We start from the raw sequence: 23,901 nt of genomic DNA, 5'->3' as shown, positions 1-23,901 counted from the left end.
CCGCGGGCCCAACGCCCGCACATCCGCCGGCGCCGACGCGGCGCTCGTGTGTCGAGGCGCCCGCGACCGCCCGGAGGGGAACAGCGTCAGCTCTCCTCTCAGGAGAGGGTCCGCTGGGGGCTGTAATGGGAGAACCCGCTCCTCGCCTCCCCCCAGCCCCTCGCACCCGCCCCGGCGCCCCGTCCACTCCCCGGGAGGAGCCGCTGTGGCAACGTTACCTCAGCGCCGCACCCGCCCGGCTCGACCGCCACCCCCGACATCGGCGGCGGGGCGGGTGAGGACAAGAGCAGCCACCAATCCGAAGCCGCGGCCCGACCCTGACTGACAAGCCACACCACCCAATAGGAGTTGTCACTTGAGTAGGCGGGGCGACAGTGAAGGGGGTGATACAATCACCGCCCGTTGGGAGGAGCCGGAGGCGGGGCAGCGGCCAGGGGCGGGACTCGGTGGGCAGGGGGCGAGGCTTCTGGGCGCTTGGGGCGTGGCCTAGGCAGCAGTATTTAAACCTGGCGCGGAGGGGCTCGCCCGCGCAGTCGGCGCAGCGCCGCTGGAGGTGTGGGCCGGGTCTCTGCGCCAGTCGCCGCGCGGTCTCCCTTTTCTTCTACGCGCGTGTGTGCGGGAGGCCGGGGGGGCCCGTCCCGCCCGGGTCAGCGGCTCCCGGGGCGCGTCTCTTCCTCTTTCTCTCCGCCTCCGCCCCGTGCGCCTCCGCAGAGGGATTTCTTCGCGCCTCTTGTCCGGTGGAGGGGGGGGGGGGCGCGTCCCCCCCGACCCGCGCCTCTTCCTTCTCCGCTCCCGGCCGGCGGCTTGCGGCGCTTCCCTCTGGATGCGTCCCCGCAGCCCCGGGCGGGAGGCGGCCAGGGGGACGCGCTGCCTCCGAGGATTTACCGCCGCCTGGGACTCGGACGCGCGTCGCCGCCGCCCCCTTCTCCGCGGGGGCCGCCGGCGCCCCGGCTCCGCTGCCGCTCCAGGCCGCCGCCGCGATGGACGAGAAGTACCTGCCCGAGCTGATGGCGGAGAAGGACTCGCTGGACCCGTCCTTCACCCACGCCCTGCGGCTGGTCAACCAAGGTGAGGGGCGGCGGGGCCGCTTCGTCCCGCCGGGGGGACGAGCGGTGGGGACGAGCCGGAGTTCGTGGCGGGCGCCGAGGGCGCTCCCTGAGGGGGTTACCCTCCGCTTCGCACCGCGGGGTGGGTCTCTCGCGTTCGGGCTGCTGGCGTTTGCCGGCTCCTGCCTCCTTCCCCTTGCTGGGCTGCGGCGGGGAGCCGGGGGGGTCCGCCCGGCGGGTCCGCCCGGCACCGGCGGCCGCTGCCCGGGCAGCGCTCCGCCCGCCAGCCCGGCGCTGCCCGAGGGGGTCAGCGGGGCTCCCTGGGCTGCTCCTCTGGCAGGCGGAGCATCTCCCCCGAACCGCGGCAGAGGCTGGGCTGCCTGCCCCAGCGTCTGCTCTTCCATAGGTGTGTGTTACAATAGCGAAGGCGTGATCGCTCACTGCCTGAGTTGTGAGTGATTCCGACTTGAATTGTTGTGCGGAACAGCTTGGGTCTTCTGTGCTCTGCTTGGGCTTCAAGCCGATTAAAGCCCCAAAAGGTTCTGCTGTTTTACCCTGCTAGTGTGCTTCTGAACAATAAATAGCTCATTGTTTATATGTGTGTGAGCCTTTTTTAAAAAGGAGCCTACAACCGATGTCCTTTCCTAGGAACTCTTGGCTCTGTAACTAAAATACTGAGGAACCAACAGCACATTTTGAATCTTTTAAAAACCCAAAAGCACATTTTCTTTTGCAATTATGTAACTCCAAATAAGAGTGATTCCTACCCCTTCTGCATCTGACATGTCAGATATGCTTTAAAGTGCTAGCTCTTTGTTTCAGCCATACTATACTGAATAGAGAAGTAATTCTATGTGATTTACAATATGATTTAATGTAAACTTGGAAATATTGTGTAATGGCAGGTGATTTTCAAGTACAGCTCTGGAGAGACAAACACTTGATACAGTGCTTGGGATGGTCAAGTGAAATAAGTTACGAGCTGATCTTCTAAGATAACTTAATGACAGCTGCAATGATGAAGTGATTACAAAGCTGTGATAGTGTACTTTGATTTAGACCTGTTCCCGTTATAGGAAGCAATGTGGCTTTTAATGTTACTGTAGTTTTTGATGTGTAATGGACTGCAAATGCCCATCTCTAAATCCAGAGAGTCAACTATTGTCTGAAATATTCTGGAGTTAGGAGTAGCTGTCACAGTTCCAGCATATGCCATGTGATTTATAGCTGCATGTCCTTGCATGGTTGGTATTTTGCATATTTTTCCTAGCTTCGTAAAAATACAACTGTTGATAGTGGGAGAAAGAGAATTATGTTAAATATATTTGTATTGTTTGCTGTAAATAAACTTGTTAAAATTTAGCTTGATGGCTGAGAATTTAAGGCTGCAAATTAGCGAAGCTCCTTTCCAGCTAGTGAAGGAAGACTTTCTTGCGTATGTAAATTATTTTAGGAAGTTACAGGAGTCTGATATACTGTTTTACAAACAGCATTTGTAGAAGTAGATGTGACTGTATGGCTGTTGTCAAAATAGTGACTTTTGGGGTCTATGATAGTTTTTTAAGGTTCACATTGAAATGAGAAATTAAAGGACAGACAAACTTCTGCCTGCTTTTATCAGGTAATACTTGGTAGCTGCATGCATGCTTTTGTTACAGCTCCAAAAATGTCGGTGAAAAAAATGAATGCAGACCAACGTCTTCGTTCTAGTATGTCTCTAGATTTTTTGCTTACTTTGAATGTGAAGTCTTGTATGAAATCTGAAGTATTTCACATGTTAGAGATGGGTAGAAAAAGATTAAGGAGTGTAACTGTCAACTAGTTAACTGTAGTTTAAAATGCAAATTTGCATAGTATCTATGTGAAATAGATCTTTTGGGCAGTTGTAGAGTCACCAAAGAACCAAGTAAGATGAAGTGACTATGTAATACAAGTGAGAAATGTAAGCGGAGATGTTTTACAAACCTATGCTGTCATGATACTAATGTTGTCAGTGACTGTTTTTTCTTAGTTGTAACTATTCTGTGTAGTTAAATGAAGGCAAATACTAGTGGAAATGTGTTTTTAATAGTTCTGGCTTGTCCTTCAGATGTCAGGTCCACTGAGTTCTTTCTATGATACTTCACTGAGCGGGCGAATGAAATGGCTTGTCTGATTTTTTTTTAAACTGGGTTTGTTCAGCTTTGTGGTCTAGGATGAAAGAAGTTTCTCAGTTTGGCTTCTTCCAGGTATGTGTGAGAATATCTTAGCAAAGGTTTTAAGTGCTTAAAATAACCAGCTTTATGTAATAGCATTTTGATGTCTTAATAGTATTATATGTACTATCTGTATTTACTTAAACTGAAATACTGTAGATCAGTCAACTTTCTTCAGAAACTCAAGACTGATTTGTAGAAATTGTATGGTTGAATTAGTAAGTCCTTCCAAGATGCTGAAGGAATTGAAGTGTGTGTACTGTGTAGACAAAAGAGCCAAATCGCTAACAAATTTCTAACCATGTTGAAAATTGGTTTCTAGGGAAAAGTCCTGTATCTAGACTTCCAAAATCCGTTAATTACAGTTCTCAAATGGAAGTGGACACATTTGCATATTATGCTTATAATTACAAATTATAATTTGGGTACACACAAATTACATAATTTTGAATGATACAGGAAAAAAGTGGAGCTTGATGTACTCTTAGAGTTCCAAGTTAGCCTTTCAGCTGAAAAAGAACAATGTGGAGATAACTAGGATGCTGCAAGAATAATTTCCAGGGCAGTATTACTAATCTGTATTTCAGAATTAGGAGATGACAGCATTACCTCTTGCCCTCACAAAGCCTTGTTTTAAGCATTTTGAAAGCATTAAAATCAAAGATCTGTACCCTTCATTGTTCCTGCATAGTACATGGAAACACTGATCTCTTGTTGAAAACTCTGCTCAAGTATTTGATGACTTGTCTCTTTGGGACAGAAATATAAGACCTATTAAATTTTGCTTTAAACAGTCATTGAAATATTCAGCTGCTGCTTAAATTTTAGAACACTAGGAATCTTTTGCAGGAGACTAGACTATATCCTTTGCTCTAATTAAGATGATTTACTTGTATGCTTGAACATTAAGCTGTCCTAAAAAGGGGCTATTTTTACCTGTAAACCTTTAAACACGTTACAGGTTGGAAGTAGACTTATTTTGCATGTGTACTAAGGTGACCATGCTAATAGGATTAATTTGCAGCTGGTACCAGACAATGGGAACTGGAACATTATGTGCAATTATTATCTTATAGTAAGGTCTGTAATTGAAGACCGTTGGGAAGGATGAGCTTCTGTGAAGAAGCGAGACTTACGTACATGTGTATTTGTATTTTTCCTATTTACAACTCTGAGGTGCTCATCTTTATGCAAAATCTGAAAATTATTTTTGTATGTGAAAGTGATGTTTGTTCTGAAACCAGGGTAGTTCTTTGTGTTTATCATTGCAAGACACTGAGTAACTTTTTAACCTTTTTTGAGACCTTTATTTTGAAGGCTGACTTTGCATTTGGGGTTGTAAATGTTGGTAAATGTGCAAGTGTAATGTTGATTATTATAACTTAGTTCAGGAATGATGTTGTAAAAATATTGACAGATCTGTAGGAGAAGAGTTACTTATCTTTGTTGTCTTTAACATCTATGTATAGTATTGATTTATGACAAGTATTTTGTGAATGTTGGGTGAAATTGCAGGTGGAAGAAGCTAACTAAATAAAACATGTTGATACAGACATGTTTTGTAACAGGGGAGACATTAAAATGGATACCTGGCACTTGTTTGATTTGTGTAATGCTTAAATGTGTAGGTGGAGAGGACTCTCTAATCAAAGTTAGAGCAGCTGAAATCCTTATGAGTACTGGTGCTATTGGTGAAAGACAACTTTTATGTCTCTGTAGACTGTACCTGTGGAATTCTTCCTTACAAGCTCATTGTAGCTACTTTAAGATTTGAGGTAATATCTGAAATTGGTGAGGCATCCTTTAAATTGTCAACAAGATGATGTACAGGAATAACAAGCCTTCCTATCAGTAGGTGGCTGTATGTGCTAGCAGTATATTGGTGACTTTACTGAGCCATGTGTCTAATAGTTATCAGTAGAGGCTTGCTGTTTCTTGTGTCAAATTTTGAGTAGGAGTTCAATAATCAAATAGAACAGTACCTCCCTAAATATCTGGGAGAATGGAGTGTGAGGGGGGGGAAATATACTGACTTTCTGCATTGTAGAGGATATTAACAGTCTGGTTTTTTAGCAATTAAGGGATAGCTTTAAAAGTGGTTGAAGTAGGAACTTAATAAATTAAGGTTCCATAGATGTTAGAGTCTGAATATATATGTCTTGGTATGCAAGGGCTTCTTAGCAAGGATTTTTAATTTTTCACAAATAGAATTCTAATTTCTCACAATTCTAGAAGATGTACTTGATTATATGCAGTGAAGTGATATACCTATGTTATGATATAATCAGTTTGCTACTGAATAATCCATTTTCCTCTGAGGACAGGCATTTCATGGTGTGGAACAGACATGCATGGTACTGCTTGTTCCCAGTCCTTAATGGTGTTCCATGTACTCTGTTGCTGTGTAACCCTGAACTCTCCTTTATTTTTCATTGTAGTCTCAATTATATGAGCAACACTTCAAGTGTCCTGCTCTTAGAGGCTGGCAAAACACTTTATGAAGGTCATAGGCATTTTGTAAAGTAAATATAGCTGATGAAAGCTGATTGGGTCTTAAGATTACTTGGAGCATCCTATTACTTTGAATGAAATAGTAAATTTTGTAATATGCCCTTTAGACAAAGATTTTTTCAGACAGCAGGTCACTTTAAGTTGTCTTTCTCAGAGGTTAACTAGAAAGAAGAAACTCTTCTGTTGTCTTCTAGTAATCAGCCTTCAAAGCAAGTCTATGAAAATAGCAGGTGGAATTGGCTATTTGGCAGGCTCAGCGTGATGAGAAATTTAAGTGACAGTGATAGGAGTGGATATGGTGTGATGGTAGCACCATAAAACCAGGGAAGGCTGACTTTAGTTCTATTTCTATTTTCTTTAAACAGCATGAAAAGTAAGATTTGGACTGAAGAAGGGCTGTTTCAGAGACTGTCCTTCATGTCTCAGCCTTCGTTGTTCAGTAATGCTTCAGAACTTCATGTTTTTGTAACGCTTGGCTTTTTGCTTTTACTGCAGTGAAACTGTATTGGGAAGGTCAGGACTTATTAACAATGAGATTCCAGTTTTGGTCTCCTAAAAGGCTGGGGAAGTGATTTATCAGGTATTCCAGTTGTGTTAACAGGGCTGCTGTGAAATGCGGCTAAAGATAATCATACATACTTCACCCTAGGCTTGTCTGCTCTGAAGCATGACTCCAGCCTGCAGCTGCTCACCGATGATCACATTTAGTCTAAAGCTGACTTCTAATTCACTTGCACACTTACTTTGGCAGTCAATGAGAGAGATCGAGTTTAAAGGTTTCAAATTTAGACTGACATGGTTTGTCACTTTCAATCCTTTTCGACACCAGCCATGCAAATTAAAACTGTAACCTTCAAAGTACTTATTTACTGGAGAAATCAGAAAGGTCACAGCACTCAATGGCTGCTCTTCAGGCCCATAGCTTTTTTGACTTGCATGTGCTTAAAATCTATGTATGTGACCTTTCTGCCCTCTGAGTTCCCCCCACTCTGACTTCAAGTATAATTAGGAAACAAAAGAATTTAGGATGTGCTTTGATTTGAAAGAATTGGGTATCAAAGCTCAAAGTTGAGTGGCCTCTGTCAAGTATGCAGTGTGGTACTGCATGACTTTTTAATTAGTATTTAGCAGTTTCAGTAAAAAGCATGTTTAAATGGATTAACTGGTAACTGACACAGCTAATATTTTGTGGTGAATTAACTGACTGTTCTCAGCTGAGCTCTGCAGGAATCTTGCAAGCTTAATGTTTACATTATTAATACTGTTTTTCAAATAGAAATGGCAAAGGACAGGCTGTTTTTACTGGGCAAGTGGGGCATCTTGATAAAGCGGGGTTATTTACCCCTGAGACCTGGGAAGGCAAGTCTCACCAGAGCAACAGGAGTTGCATGGTATGGGTGGTAGTAGTTCTGGGAATGACTTAAATGCCGTATGTTGCTAGCTAAGTGTGAGCTCCAAGTGCATCACTGGCTAGGAAATGAGTATCTTTATGGCCTTAAGCTAAGACCATGAGGGCATATGGGCTAGGAAATTTCATTTTTTTTGTGACATTCTAGGTACAGAAGTCATGTGTCTTAATCTTCAAGAAGATCATGGAAAAACCACAATGCTTTGCAAGCTTGAGAAGGTCTGTAGGCATCTTGCTAGTCTGATTGGTTTGTGAAGTAATCATTAACCTGTGGTTTGAGTGTCTTGCTACCTTCACAGAGGTAAATAAGGTGCTAAGAGGCCCTTTAAACTGGTCTGTTGGTCATGTCTGGCCAAAAATGTGCAAATGAAAAAAATAAAGCACAGTGCTTTAGCAATGGAGGATTAACTCTTAAATATAAGAGCTGGTAGATTTTGCATCTCTTGACATCATTGATTCAAAATGAGATGAGTTTCTGGACATTTGATCTTGACTAAATTGTTAGGCTGTTTACTCAGTTGTCGATGACTTGGGATGTACAGTAGATGTAGGTTGGTTATTTATGACAAGGAGCAAGCTAGAGTAGTAGCTGGAGAAGTGGAATGAAGAAACATTTTTAAGCTGAGAGCTGTATTTTTGAGTGTCTTCACATGCACTGCTCAACTGTTTAATTCTTTGTGTTTATCCTTTCTTAAAATATTCCTTTGCTTGAACTCAACTTTGTCATACTTATCACTTATTGTTCTTTTGTTTTCTGTTGTCATTTTTCATCCTTTTACTTTATTTTCAAGGAGAAATTAATAAGAAACTGGAAAGTTAAATGCATTTCCTTCCTTCCTATTCTCCATTTCCAGCTGCTGTTTTGCTGGCTGCCTTCCATTCCTTATTTTGATGTGTTTATCAGGCTTTTGGCTTCAGCTAGGAGCTCAACAGGAACAAAGTTGCAAGGCAGCAAACAAATGTCAGTTTAATTCTTGTAGTTGGTAAATCTTTCACTTTTTTGACCTATATAGGTATTCTTTTATAGGTCTTTATTTTCCAGGAAGAATTTCTTGACAAAATATTTGGAAATGTAAAAGATTAGAAATCATTTCAGTAAACCTATTGTTCTTGCACTTAATCCAAAAGAACATTTCTTGCAACAACTGCTGCTGTGCTTATCTTGGTATAATGTAGTGACAGTGAAAATCTGAAGTTGCAAATCCTTTGAGGATTTTCTTCAACTTTATTAATCCATTTGGGTTGTACAAAAGGAATAGTCAGTAGGGGAAGATACCTCTTCATGGACAAGACAAAGAATCTAGGAAGACGTCAAAATTGCTGCTGTGGCTCTGACACTGAATACTGCTGCATTTACTGAATGTTTGGAGAGTTAATGCATCTGTAGTCTCTTACTGCCTCTGATTATCCAGTAACAGTATTCTGGAAAGCAAATGTGTTTGAAAGCAAAAAAGTTTTAGATATTTTAGTCACTTTTTCCTGCTGCTTTGGGATAATAATGATGTTTTTAAAATATGTAGAAATGAAAGGACTGCTTTTAATGCAGCCATTCTTCCTTTCATGTCTCCTTTATAGTCAACTGATAATGGACAAAGTTTTTGTTACTGGTTCCTTTTGATCTGTGTCCTAATGAACTAGAGATCATCAACTCAAGGTGGTGGTAAAGCACTGATCCTGGTGCATCTCGGGTCAGCAGCCCAGTTCCTGCTCCCCGAGCTCCTTAACCCTCAGATACTGAGGATCTGATCTTTTTCATGTTGTCTTTCTCCTGCTATGATGTGCTCCCTTGTCTGCAGATTTGAGTGATACAGCTCTGTGGGGCAAACCAGTGAAGTAAAAAATTGCCTTTTTCTCTTCTGCCCACCTCCGAAGTAATGCTCAACGATAGATTTCACTTTTGCAAAAGTGAAAAGCACTAAGGTCCAGCGTATCTGTTTGGTTCTCTCATGGCTTTTTGTTATGTTTAACTATATCCTATACCCCTCCCTGAGTTTGAGGGGAAAACAGGTTTTTCTATTCTAGACTTGCCTTCATGCAGTTTGAGTACAAAGTTCTTGGTCCATTTGTACTGTCATGGAAGTTCAAAAACTTGGAGTGATTTGTCACTGAATTACCTGTTTCATGACCACTTCCAGCCTGCCTTTTTTAGGATCAAGAAGCCCTAATTTCAAGGAAGGGTGTGTCACAGCTGAGTTTTTTGCCTTCCTTACAGGTGTTCCCCAAAACTTTTATAGTAGGTAGAGGAGTTTCTCAAAGTGAAGCATTTCTTCCTAGTGGTTTGACTCAGTTTCTCCGTTTGGCTCCTCTGCACACAGCCAGGATTTAATGTGCTGCACTTCTGCTTCGCAGCGGGGAGGTGTCAGCGGTACCTTCAGCTCTGGTTAACTCTTGCTGCTTTTCTAGAGAGGTCCTCATGATATCCTAGGCTGTCTGCAAGGTAAAATGTGGCACTTTAGTGCTAGACCTTAGGGCTGAAAAGGATTACTGTGGTCCAATTTGTCTTGTGTAACACAGATTGGTCTTAAAGGTTCTTTTCACTTATCATATACCCTTGACCTTTTTATTACACCATGCATCCATGGTCTGGAAAAAATGATTAGGTTTCTAGTGGCCTACTGTATAAAAGCATACAATGGAAGATTTGTCATGTTTTTAAAGCTTACTGTATCTGTTCTTCAGATGCGTTTTGTACTTGTAGTCTTCACAGAAGCCTGTTAATAGAATGTGAAACAAATATTGGGAATGATGTAAGTATAGCTGTGTAAAATGCTTCTGAGGGAATTAATGGCCTTTTAAGATGTCTTCCAGCCTTATTTTTTCTGTTAATTTGGGGATCTCGGGCAATTATGGTGTATTATGAGCACACTTTGGAAAGAGCAGAAGTGTTCCGCTGTGGGTTTTCCTGTGGGATACCTGTAGAGCATCTTAAATCAGCAATGCTGAAGTTTTGAAGCTGTAACTTAGGAAGGTTTTTGGACGCTGTCTCCGTGTCAGGAAACCCCACTGTGTTAGCAGTAGGTCACTGAGTATAGAGAAGAACCCTCGTGCGTTTTTATTTTGCGGGGAGCTCTCTGAAGGGCTTTGCGGGCCGTTTTTGGAGTCCCGGGGTGGGCCGCAGCCCGCCCCGCCGGCGTGAGGGCCCGGCCCGGGGCTGCAGTGCCGGCGCGGCGCCAGCAGGGGGAGCTAGCGCGCAGCCAGGCCAGCCCCGCCGGGGCTCCGCGGGGGGGTCCCCCGCCCCGAGAGCCGCTTCTGAGGGAGCCGCCAGCGCCCCTCGCTTGTCGCGATACCTGGCAGCCGGGCGTGCTCTGCCCGCTGCTTACAGCGCAGGCCCTTCCCCAGAGCCAGCGTTCGCTTAACGGGCTTCAGCGCTCAGAGAACCGTTTTCGCCAACATCGCGTTTCACAGGTGAAGTCGATGCTGAAGGTGTAAAGTGTTAACTGGTAAATGGCCTCTTTGAAATTAGCACTGGCTGCATCGTTCTGCTCGCAGGTATCTGTCTTTACTGCTCGTACCTTGATGAGGAGCTTGGGCTCCAGTACGGACTGAAGGCTGTGTCTATGATGGAGGACCTCACCTGCGCACGCAGGGTTTCCAGATACAACTGAGGTGTGGGCAGGAGCCGAAATAGCTGTTCTCTTGATCTATGCTTTAACTAGTTCAGACTGCTGTCAGTCAGTCCGGTTTGGTAAGTGTTGAAGGAACTTTTGGAAGAAATACTTCACCAGACTTTTAAACTCGTAAGTGCTTAGAATATCACATTATTATTGGCTGATAAAATGGAGCGTGCAGGGAAGCTACCATAGTGTTATTATAAATCATTTGTTCATAGATGCACTTACAGAACTTACAAGTCTCCTGAAATAACAGTCCTTCTTTGGAACACTGAGTAATAGTTCACCTAGTTCAATATAAGGTTAATTAAAAATGCTGATGTGTGTTTCATTATCAAAGTGGCAAGTAGCTGGCTGTGAGATCGGCTCTATGAAGAACTCTAGACAAATTATCCTTTTTAAATTAATGTCCCTGATAGAAGAAAATGGATGTGATTTGCTTTCTTAACCAGTAGATCATAGTTTCTTTAGACTTCAGTGGTATGCTGAGCGTTATACTAACAGTGTATTTTCTGCTTCTGAGTAGCTTATAGGTCCTCAAGGCACTGCTCCCTTATTCTTGTCAATGTGCTCCAAGCAGTGACCAAAGCTTTCAGTGCTGGTTGTCCAGGCTAGAAGGCTGCCTGTTATGATGGCTTTCATGAAGATGATGCTGAGAAGTTACCTGCTCTAGGCACTAACTAAAGTACTCAGCTTGCTGGATAGCCTCCTGCTTGGTCTTTCTGCTGGGGAAAACAGTGAAACGGGTAGAAAAAATCAAATCAGAAGTACTTTTCTTTCCCACTTGGATGAAGGAGGATGTACAGAATGAAACCTATAGTTTTACAGACCTTTCAGAATCCTTTGCTTGACTTGATATTATTGTGTTGGAGTAATACCTGGGTAGAGCTCAAACATGCAGTTTGTAGTGAGTAAACTCCTCTAAGTAACTGTTCATTATTCATAAGTCCGCAAATGATGCTAATCATGTAGGTATGTCTTGTCAGCATTTGTATGAGGTATTTTGGGCACCTCATTTGGAAGGTTTTGGTGCTGTTATCAAAGCAGAGATTTGAAGCTTTTCTGCAGAGTCATCTGAAAAGAGCTGAGTGCAGAGAATACAGAAAGCAACCGTAGTCCCTTTATTCAGATTCAGTACCTTAAAACACGGCTCTGCGTACTTGTCAGTAATGGATGTCAAGCTGTGTTGTAATAAAACAAATGTTAGAGCATTATTTTCCCTTCATTTTATTGATGACTAATTAGCTATTTGAGCAGTATCAATTATAGTCAATCAGCTTTTGGTAATAACCCCTCTTCACTTTACAGTATTTCATCCTCAAGACAGCTATCCTGACATGGGAGAAATTTTTACATGTAACTAATTGAAATCCTGATAGAATAGTGAATGCAATTGCAAGCTAGGCCATGAAATGAAGAAATAAGAGCAGATGGCCCCTTCAGAAAAATAGATTAAAGAAAATAGATGGTACTGGACAGCTACATAGTTAATCCCTTGCTTCTTGTCGAGAGGTACTGCCAATAGATAGTTACTATGCAAGGGTAAAATCAAAGCTGTATGAATTTAATGAAAAATTTTCCCTCATTCCCAGCTCTTTTTGATAATTTAGTGTTATGTTTATATTTTTAAGATACAACTATAGTAAATTGGAATAGCAACCTGTTAAATTAGTTGTGTGGTTTTTCAGAAAGGGTTACTGCCAAAGAGCAATTTTGGGAATGTAGTTCCATTTATATTCAGTGAAGATTCATTCTAGCACTTCTGATATTTTCTTGCTCTGTGAAACACTGATGACAGAGTCTTTAAACCCTCATGTCAAATTCGGTAGAGGTAGGTATTTGTTCCTATATTTCTCCTGATGGCTTGAGGAAGAGTTTAACTTCTCCCTTGTTAAATGTTCTTTGCAGATTTATTGTTAGTGGATAGTCAGATCTTTTTCAATTCAGTTAAGCATCTTTATTTCTTGCATTTATGTGAAGTAGCACATTTCAGTATTTTAGGTGATTATTCTGTTTGTAACTAAGTCATTCCTGCACTTGCTCTAAAATCAATAAATCAAGAAGGGGAAGTGAGATTTGAAACTTAATATACACACAAACCATCCTTTAGGAAGACTTATTCATGGGACTGTAAGTACCCATTATGACTGTTTTGGTCTTTTGTTCTTCCCAAATGTGCTCTTAGGCTTTGCTTCTCTAGTCGCAGGGAGTGATAGAACAATCTGCCACATTAAGTGGTTATTGCTGTCTCACTGTCCTTCGGGCACCCAGACCCTGAATTTCTTGGGTAGCTGCCTTTTTTCTCGCATCCCCTTTGCCTTCTGCCCCATCTAGAAGGTAACTCGGTGCTAGACTGCTGGAGACTGGAGCATCCAAATTTCCTTTCCTGGGTAGAAGCAATTTAAACAGCGCTGAAGCAAGAAGTAACGGCACCTCAGGTTCTTGGCGTTCGCACTTCTCTCACTGTTTCTTGGCAGACACAAGTGATGAAGGAGCAGAAATGTGAATATACGGGATTATGAAGGCAGGTGGGGGACAGACGGGGCAGGTGTCTGGTTAGTAGCAGCTTCTGCATTTTCCTGGTGCTACTAATATCTCAATGTGAGCAGTTCAGCTTTGTCCCAGCTTGAATGTAGGTGTACTTCCCTGGCTGTGAATTGCTCCACTGCACTTGATGTCAGCTTCTTTGTGCATGTGCTGGGATTTTGAAATTAGCTGGATTAAAACTAAACCAGTAACATTTCTAAAATTCATCACATAACTACATGACATAATGTGGCTTCTGAAACTGCAGTAAAACTGAGGCATCACATTTTCCACTTTCACATAAGCACTTGATTTTAAACTGTCTTCAAAACAAATTTGTAAGACAACTGAATTTGCAGTTATCTTGACTCCACTGAGTAGTTGCTCAGAACATCATTCAGGTATTCTGCTTCTTATAGCTATAAAACATAATGGTGTCTATTGGGAAGAAACTTGACCTTGTGTTTTTAAAAAATACTTTTTACTGAAGATGTTTCTTATAAACAAATTCATAACCTTAAATGACTTGTTCAGAAGGAACTGTTCAGTTTAAGCTACACATGAAGACACTATCTAAAAATTATAATTCAGAGCTGTTTCCTATGGCAAGTAGAACCATACCATAAATGCTACTAAAACTGTAGCATATTTTAGATTTCTTTACAAGGTATGTTTCAGCAAAAGCTTACTGGTGTGAGTTGGTAGTTATTTCAGAGACTTACGCAGGTATACGTATGAAGGTCTGTTTCATTTTTTCTTAAATCTGGAAAATTGAGTAATGTTCTATTAGGTGAATGCTAGAAATACTATTTTAAGAAAAAACTTTCTCTGATAGATGCTGCAGAAGTTGGAAGACAGCTTTCCTCAGTGAAGGTGCTACCTGGATAAACACATGGTCCTACAGAGATTAGGCATATTGCAAACTTGGATCTCACTTCTTTCCTGGAGAAACTGTCTGTTGGCCCAGATGTTAGTTCCTTCCCTTGTGTGTTGCAGCTGGAATGAGTCCATTTGCTGGACTTTTAAGGTTTATCACTCTTCATGGAATTTTAGACCAAGATCAGACTTCCCTGGAAGTGATTCAACTGATTTTACAAGAATAAGTTTAATAGAATAATATTTGGAGGCAATTGAATGTTGTAGCAATCTGCTTAATTCTGTGTAATATGTATCTTCATACACAGAAAAGATATTTGGATTCACCTGCTATTGAGCATGTGGAAGGGATAGTAATTGATGTTATCCCAGTGCTAGTTAAAAATAAACTTGGATGCCAAGAGTTTTTAACATTCAATTTATGTTGAAGTTCATACATAAAATTTCCGCATGAATTTTTTTAAGCTGCCCTTTCCCATAGGGCAGTAGATGTACAAGCTGCCTTTGTATGTTTTTCCTGCCAAGCTATGTTACTGCAGCCAAGGACTGTAATGGATGACAAATAATGAAATAAAAGTACTGCCTACAGTAATTGTATCAAAAGTAGTGTTTTGCCTCTTGGCTGCTGTCAGTGGCAGTAGTGGCCTTCTGAAGGATTAGAGGTATGTTAAGTTAATCCAGAGTGGTGTGCTGGAATTAGTCCCCTTTCTTCTAAAGCACTACCTAACCTCCATAGGTTTGTTTCATACATCTGGGGACCAGAATATACAAATGCTTTAGGATCTTTGGGTTGTTTCCTTTTTCATAACTATTCTGAAAGCATTTTTCAAATCCTTGAGCTATTTTTTTGTTTTGCAGATTAAAATGCAACCTATGCACAATATTATGTCCCTTCACATTCACCTATGGTTTCATATTCTTTCTGTACAAGTTTACCTTTTCACACATCCATAGTTGTGCTTTAGCAAACAAAGTTGCAGACATGAAGTCTTGAGTCTCAGAGCAATTTACATCAAAGGACCAGGAAACTTGTGTTAGAATCAACAAGCTGAGAAACTTATGAAAGGTAGGTTGAGTCAACGTAGAGATGCATGAAGGTTCCTCCAGCATATACTGTTTTCAATAGCCCATTTTTCACAGGCACCAAAGTAGTGTAGCGTTCGCTTTCCTAGTTCACTTGACCAGTGTGGTGTCACAGAACTTAGATGTTTTTCTCAATTTCCATAGTAAGAGTGAGGTAACAGTTGTTGGTAATGTTGGATCCAGTGGGTATGAGTTTTCTAAGTCCAACAGTGTCTGGTGCTAACTGACTTTCACTGAATTCAGTGTAAGAATTTAGATGCATTGCAGGTACTTGTGATAGCCTCATCTCTGTTCCTTTCTCTAACACTGAAATACAAACAGTAAGTTTTTATTGGGCAGAAATGTATTTTAGACAGCATGTGTTCAGGGAAGCAGAGGGAAGAGATGTGCAACTTTGAAAGAATGTGTACACTTCCAGCTGTGCAGAGTAGAGTAATGGTGGGGCTATTGGAGAGGGAAAGCAATGGACTGCGGTACTGGTACTGGCTCTGGCAAATCTTTCTCTGGACTGTTTGAGCACATGTAATCCTATGATGCAACATGAATTTCTAGCATGCTTTCAGGTAACAAATCATGGCTTTCTGGGCTACAGTATTTCATGAGAAATAAATCTTGGGCTGGGAAGAGAATTCACTAGAACTAGTATTCTTCAGAAATACCAAAGATTAAATAAATCTTTCCTTTAAAAAATCCTTTCAAAACACTTCTGCAAAACCGAAGAAATCAAACAAGTAGCTTGCTGAAACTTGCAGCAGTGCTGAGTAGAGGGGAAGGATCACCACCTTCAAAATGCTGGCAATGCTGTTCTAGTGCAGCCCAGGATGATGGTGGCTTCGCAAGCATATGTTCCTGGCTAGTGCTCAGCTTGTGAGGACTCCCAGGTCCTTTTCTGCAAAGCTGCTTTCTAGGTGTTTGGTTGCCAGTCTGTTCTGGTGGATAGGGTTATTCCTCCACAGGTACAGGACTCTGCACTTCCCTTTCAATTAAATGAGATTCCTGTCTGCCCACTTCTCCAGCTCATCAAGGTACTTGAGTGCCATTGCAACCCTCTGGTGTTTGAACTACTTCTCCCACTTTTCTGTTATCTGTAAACTTGCTGAAGCTGTGCTGTCCCATCATCCAGGTCATTGATGAAGATGTTAGACAGCATTGACCTTGAAGCACACCACTAGTGTCTGGCCCCAGCTGGACTGGTTGCGATGCCACTGATCACAACCCTCTGAGCCCAGCAGGTCGGTTTTCAGTCCACCTCACTGTCCGTTCCTCTAGCCTGTAACTCCTCAGTTTACATGAGGATGGTATGGGAGACAGTATCAAAAGCCCTACTATAGATGAGATGGACAATATCAGCTGCTTCTGTCTCATCTGTGGAGGTACTCATTGTTGATGGAGAGGTACTCATATTGACAAAGGCTTAGTTTGGTATGGCGTGACTTCCCTGTTGTAAATCCATCCAGACTAGTCACAATCACCTTGTCCTTTGTATGCTTGGAAATGGTTTTCCAGGGCTGTTCACTGCATCACCTTCCAAGGGATCAAGGTGAGTCTTACCATCCTGTTTCCCAGATCCTCCTCCTTGCTCTTGGAAGAGAGGACTGATACTTACTGTGCTTCAGTCATCAAGAACACCCCCTGATGACCATGACATTTCAAAGAGTGGCCTGTCAATGACATCAGCCAGCTCCCTCAGCACTTGTGGATGTCTCCTGAGATATTTGGTTTAGTGATTATTTCAAGTAAATTGTGACTTTTAAGTGTGAATTGTATTTTATTAGGATTTAGCAATAGGATATGACACACTACTGAACTAAGGGTTGCCAAAGTGTGAGGCTGTACCCTGGCCTTCTGTCAGCTGGGATGGAGCATGCTGGCAAAGCTCTAGGGTTGCTGAAAATGATTTTTAGAGAAGTAGGGGAAGATAACACTACTCTGTCTTGCTGATGGCTACATAAATCTTGCATAATGCTAGGTAAACAGTTCTACACTTATACACTTGTAACTATCAATTATATAGAATATGGGATGGAAGATACCCTACTAAGATGTGTTTTGGTAGTGTAGGTATCTTCCAGTATTAAATGTGGTTTGAGTATGTCAGCAGATTTTTAGACTGCACTGTCTTTGCCAGTACCCTGAAAAGCTTTAAATGTGGTCTTTGATAGTGCTCACGTCTGCTCTGGCTAGTGTTTCCACTTGGCAATAGTTTAAAATGGGATATATGCATATTAAGAGCGGTGGGTCATATCCATTTTTCAAATGAGATCTGAATTATGCTTTCCCTTCTTGTGAAAGTTGTTAAAGGAATCACAAAGTGTATTGAATAGCGCTACGTACGTAATAAGGAAGAAAGGATATAGATTTTTCTTGATGACTCACCAAGATGACAAGTTAAATCTTGTGTAAGGGCTACCTGGTTGTGTTCATACATACAAATGAAGATGGAACAGCCTTTGTAAGGGCTTTTGATACAAAATATTAACTTCATTTTGTCTAAGCCCTATGCCCAAGTAGTATAAGATGATCTGTATGTTGGATCCCCTTCTGAAATAAGTCATGGATTTACATTTGAAATCTGCATCCGAAGTAGCTTTATGTCTATACTGCCATTGTCATCGTTGCATATGCTGCTTTTTGAGGGAACTACTTTACTTAATACTAACTCCTCCACTTTGTTCCTACCACACCATCTAAATAGTTTAGAGGGCTTTCAGAGCTTTGCATTAGGGGCTTGGGAGCTACTTGTGCTGTCACATGGAAGCACAAAAAAATATTTGCAGAAGGAGAATAGTATTATCTATAGGCTATTGCTCGGTAGATACAGCAGGTAAATACAAGACAGCATGAGTCCCTTTTTGGACACCTTCTCCTTACAGGAAGAATCATAGGATGCTTGAGGCTTTAAGAAACCTCTGAAGATCCACTCTCCTGCTCAAAGCAGGACAAAAGCCAATGCTTTTGCCAATATTTAGGCAGCAAGGTTAGGTGTTCCTGATAGGATGCTGTATCCACGTTTGAAGTACTTGACTGTAGGACACTGGGTACTGTTTTTCCACATATAATTTGCCTTTGGAATTTTTAAGTTATGGAGCAAATGAGTTGATGTTTTTGCAGTTGGATTCCTGATCATGCTAATGTACAAACATTCATGTTTAAAGAAAATTGTTAACAGTAGGTAAATCATATAGGAAATTTCAGCCCTTTGTTATCTCCTCACAATGAGATAAATAGTCATTTTCAGTGGATAGAGTGGGTATATGGGACTGAAGCCTATGTTTACATCTTGGTTTTTCTCCTGAGCAAGGCTGAACATCTGTTAATATCTTAGATGCTACTTCTGACAGTTTCTACTGTGGTACTTTCTACTTTATTGCTAATATTAATCAGTCTGAAAAGATTTTAGTGTAGTTGTTTTTGATGTGAAGGTAATAGGTGTTCAATTAGTTTTGAATTGCTTAAATAAAAAGGCCTATTCAAAATATTTGTCATACTGGTGACTGAAATGTATTTTCAGATCAGTGCAGACAGTAGTACTTAGACTGTAAAATAGAACTTACAATGCCTGTGAATGCAATTTAAATAAAGATTGGTTTAAGTCCTTCAACAGGGAAATTCTTAATTTGAGTATGCTGAATGTTGTAGACATCATTCTAGCATGAACCATTCATTTTATTGTAAATTCAAATTAGATTCATTGTCAGTTGCTTCTACAAAATTAAGGTGACATATAAAAGACAGTTACTCTGAATTCAACTATTGTAATGTGCATTTGTTGAAACTAATTCCTATGTTTCTTTTGCACAGTTTGTGTTCTTAATGTATTACTTTTTATGCCAGTTCAGAATTAGGACCTACTGTGGAGGCTAAATTTGTGTCTTCAAAAGGCTTTTTTTAAAGTATCAAAATGATGGCTGAGGATAGGTGGAGTTTTCTGAAGTTCATAGAAGAACGGGTGCAGTAATAGAGCAGCTGCATTAAAAATTGAAAATATTACTGCATTTTTGATTGGAGTCTTTTAGACCCATGCAGGATGGATGTACATGTAGCCACTCCACATATATAACTCCCTTTAAAATGTGTGAGGCTATTCTTGTTTTATTTGCTTGATTACTTTAGTTCTCTAATTTGCCTTTTTCATCAGTATTTGCTTTGGAAAAATCTTGTGCGTCGAGAAAGGGATATTTTTCCAAGCATTTACTTACATCAGAAGATGCTTAGTTGCTGCTGTCTCAATTGTGTTGGTTTTTTCTGGGGTATTGGGATGCTACATACAACTCAAACTGAGGAATTCTGCATCTCTTGTGAATATGTACACAAACTGCTTTAAAATGAACTAGGCTATGCTAGACATCTTTTGAGTATCTTAAAAGCAGGAGGCTAAGTTTACCTCTTCTGTTTAGTGCAAAAATTGGGAGGCTCATCCAGCTTCGTTCTGATCAAGAGGACAGGGAGGGTGATTGTAGGTCTCTTATGGGCTGCCTTCGGGAAATCTGTGGGGTTTATTTCAGAAAGCCTTTTGAAATGTATTAAAGCCTTAGTGTGATTATAGTTCAAGTTCATGTTGTGCAGTATTTTCAGCTGAAAAAACAAGACATATTTGTTGGAGAGGTGCTGTTTCAGATAATTTAATTGCCCCATTAGTAGGGGAGGGAATAAAGGAGTCCAGTGTAAGAGATGTATAATCTGAAGCACAGTCGAGACCATTTTATTAGGACAATAATGAGATTAAGCTATCATCGATGTCATCAAAATTAGAACTCTTGGAAGGACTGTGAGCATTAAATCAACATCCAGCATAGCAGACTTCCTATGACTTGACTCCGCTGCAAAAGTTCTAACTGCCGGTATTTTCAGAATAGGTGTGCTTAAAATGTGCCTTCTGAGATAGGAGTATGGATTTTACTACAACGAAAATTTTCAAATAAACAATATAGAATGCTGGAGAATTCTACACATGGTATAAAGTAATGCTTTAATCCCAAAGACCGTTTCAGAAGTACTTGCTGATACTCTGAACTGGAAGCAATGTAGAAGGTTTGAGAACTGAACCAATATTGTCTATGTGTTTTCCTCCATTAAGGAAAAGCTATTTTTGTTCTGAAGTTCTGCAGCAACTCTCTTGGAGTCCTCCCTCCTCCTCTGGAAGCTTGTCTCTTACCAAAGCTTGGGTGTCTTCCTTAAAGGAGATCAAATGCAAACTAATAAGCCAAAGTCTGGTTTTTGTAGTACCATCATTTTGATTTTTTCTAATGTGAAACCATAAGAATCGTACTGTCAGACTATATCTCCATCTAGCTCAGTGTTGTATTGCCAGCAACGGACATAGCAGAGTTTTGTCAAGAAGTAAAAGGACAGGGAAAGTATATAAAGATACTTCCACAGCCTTCAATTTGACTTAAGAGCTTTCTGAACGGGATGTGTCAGCTATGAATTCTGAGAATTTACTGAGAAATACTGTTGTTGTTGGGGCATGCTTCAGTAGCTGTATAACAGACTTGTTTGGTTGACTTGGTCTAAATTTTAATGTTTCTTTCTCTTAGTTAGAAGCTAATAAAATTGGAGTTGTCCAAACAAAACAAACTATACTGCTGCTGTTGTATAGTGTCAGTAATTTCCCAAATATCTACAGTGTATTTCAGTCAAGCATTATTTAGGAGTGTTTATAAAGGATAATGCTGTTACAGTATTTTAATTTTCAAAATTAATGTGGAAACTATTTCCAGTGAAATTTCATTGCAGTTCTGTCAACCCCCTATGTTTTCTGAAGCCGTGATCATTTGATGTTCTAGAATTTGAGCCTTGGTTTCTTCACTTGTTCTTCCAGCTGAAGTAGAAAAATTAGTGTGAAATGATTTGGATTTAATAGGGTATCTGATAAGACTTCTGAGTCTAAGGAAAAATAGTAGAATGTTTCTTAAGAATTTACAGACAAATTTACCTGTTTCTCCTGATCTTGTGTTTTGGAAACATTGTATTAAGGAGCAATGTGGTAAACATTTCTGTTTACTTTGAGTTTGACATTTGATCTTGCATTGATTATGTTGATTTACTACAGATGAATACAGAGCATCACTTTGTTCTACATAAACCTCAAGTATTTGTATTGGCTTAGAAGGAGCTGGAATCCTGGCTTGTAGTTCTGTCACGGGAAGATTAATTCTACCTAAAGATTAACGTGGAACAATTCTACTTTGTCATTATCTGATGTATCTAGCAACATTATTCGGTGAATTAACCGAGGAGTAATCATTGCTTAGATCTCTCTGCTATGATTAAATGTAAAGAAAAAAGCCATGCAGTTACTTCATCCGGTTGAATTTCTGGACTGTTGCATTAGCTGCATCCTTGGTCTGAGAGCATGGGATTTTTATCTCCAGCATTATGGGGGGCTTTAATCACATGCTTATTTACTATTTGTGATCTAGGAAATGTCATAGCTTCATATAGCTAAGCAGTACAGAATGTAATCTAAGGATTAGGAAAAGGCAAATCTTCCTAACCATTTGACCTTGAAAATCTGATTGGATTTCCTGTGTGATCTGGCATGATTTTTCCCTAATTATCTAAAGCTCGGTGTATGTCTGATACTGAATGACCTGTGCAGTTATGGGTAAAGTTCTAATGCTTAACTTCATTTCATATTCATCTTAGATATAAGTGCAAAGAAATGACAAGAAAAGCCAGAAAAATCTGAGGTAAACTGTGATCTCAATGTAAGATAAAATTTCAGTAATTCAGTGGCCTTGACATTGTTCATTCAGAATGGAGGTCTTATGATAGGAGTGAATATGTGTAATCTTAAGTCAGTTTGATTAATTTTGGACCATGATAAGAAGAAATCTTTTCTCTTATTTTGTAGTGCTATGGCAATGGGCTATGGGTGTTTATTAGAAGAAATCCAAGTCATTTGATTTTAAAACACATGGGGAAAAGAGTTAATTGTCAGCCTCTTACGGGTTTCAGTAGCTTCAAGCAAATGCAAAGTTGGTTAAACAGTGGGAGTTAGGACAGATAAAGAAATTGTTGTTCTTAATGGTCAATAAAAGGTATGTAGCCATTTGGGGTAGGAAAACTGATCTTTGGAGTAATGAATGGATTTATTTGAATTTATTTTGGCCATTTCAAGTTGAGTGATTACTAGAGCAACAATGTTCTTTCTAAGACCTTTCTAATCTTTATATTAAGTAAATCAAAATACTATAGAATTGAGTGTTTCTAGCATTAAGTTGCAGTCAAGTCCTTCAAATCCTGAATTCAAATAACTTAAGCTAAAATATTTAGGAAATACAAATAGCAATGTATTAATCTGATGGAATTTATGTAGCTGGCTCATCTGAGGAATGTTATTGAGATACTGTTAGAACTCAGCTCTAAACTCTTAAAATACATTTTGACCTTGACAAGTCCGTTTGAGACATCTGAATGTTCTTGAAACAACTCACTTTTAGGTGTAATATTTCATGGCAATTTCTAAGAAGGTCCTTAAACCACTGTTCATTCATAAACTTGTGGTTCTAATTTAAAATTCCTTACTACTTCTAGAAATGCAATTTTTATGAAATGAAATTTTCAGGTGGGCAGGGGGGTTGCAGTATATGCCATACTATGCAGTTGTGTAGAACAGTATATGACTCAAGACGAGAAAACAAATCTTCAGCTTTACCAGTTTATAAAAACGTGGTGGGATTTGATGTTACAGGTACTTTTACTTTATATGTTTAGATTACTTCAGGAGAAAGTCCTTCACTGTAACAGTGATTATAGCTACTGAAAGCTTCTAAAGAGCTTGTATCAATCTAACTACCAGGGGTCTTTGGTGCACTGATCCATTCCAAAATACTACAGCACAGTGCAATAATTCTTAATCTTGAATGGAGTTAAACTGTGCTTTTCTGATTTTTCTGAACAAATTCTAGTCCTAACATTTAAAGTTGTTACTGAATGAAGTCGTATAAATTTTGTTGTAACTGCATTTGCTTCAGTCATAACTAAGTGGATGTATTTTTATTACATTTTCAATATTTGGTATTTCTTGGTATAAAATCTTGCTAAAGAGCAGCTTATATGTCTGATCAGTTTTGAGCTTTGAGTATTTAGATTGTTTAATGTTGTGGTTGGTGTATGTGATTAAAAATCAGTGTCATGTTTCTGTTTCCTACTTGTAGAACATACAAACCTCTAGTCATCTTTTCCCAGAGAAATCAGAGCTTTATCATAACTGCCCTTGTTATATCAGGAAGCAGGGGTGTTAAGTAGTTTATTTGTATTTGAGTGCTGTGATAGTACTATACTCTTACGTCTGAATGTGATATTCAGAAACTTTGACTTCTAAAAAATACTAGTCACCTGCTCTGAGTGGGAACATCATGCCCTAGAAAATTTCAGTCTTAATTTCATCTGGAAAGGAATTTCAATGTAACTTTACATCTATTTAATTGCCCATAAATCTCTAGTCCATGAAGGGGCATCTACAAAGAACATGTGAATTCCATTTCTACCTGGATTCAGCTGTTAAATGTTCCTCAGTAGCTGTCAGCCTGTGGGCTGAGGGGTTTGGAGTTTTCTGTGTGTGCTGTAACATAAAGGATGGTTCAGAGGAAGGTTGCCTTGACAGGGCTCCTCCAGAGTGTTTACATTACTAGAATCCA

At 40.4% G+C, this 23,901-nt stretch overlaps 1 protein-coding gene across 3 annotated transcripts in view; it reads left to right on the top strand.

Moving 5' to 3' along the window:
- The first annotated feature begins 957 nt into the window (after nt 1-957).
- Nucleotides 958-23,901, top strand: part of KHDRBS3 (KH RNA binding domain containing, signal transduction associated 3) — a 95,680-nt gene continuing 72,736 nt past the window's right edge. For all 3 annotated transcript variants that reach the window (XM_059815414.1, XM_059815413.1, XM_059815412.1), the window contains exon 1: nt 958-1,068. In XM_059815414.1, coding sequence (XP_059671397.1) covers nt 981-1,068 — 88 coding nt within the window. In that variant the 5' untranslated portion in view covers nt 958-980. The remainder of the gene's footprint in view (nt 1,069-23,901) is intronic.

The sequence above is a fragment of the Gavia stellata genome, chromosome 3, assembly GCF_030936135.1.
Source record: "Gavia stellata isolate bGavSte3 chromosome 3, bGavSte3.hap2, whole genome shotgun sequence".
NCBI lineage: Eukaryota > Metazoa > Chordata > Aves > Gaviiformes > Gaviidae > Gavia > Gavia stellata.
Note: the sequence above shows the minus strand (reverse complement) of the source record. Positions and strands in the feature narration are given on the sequence as shown.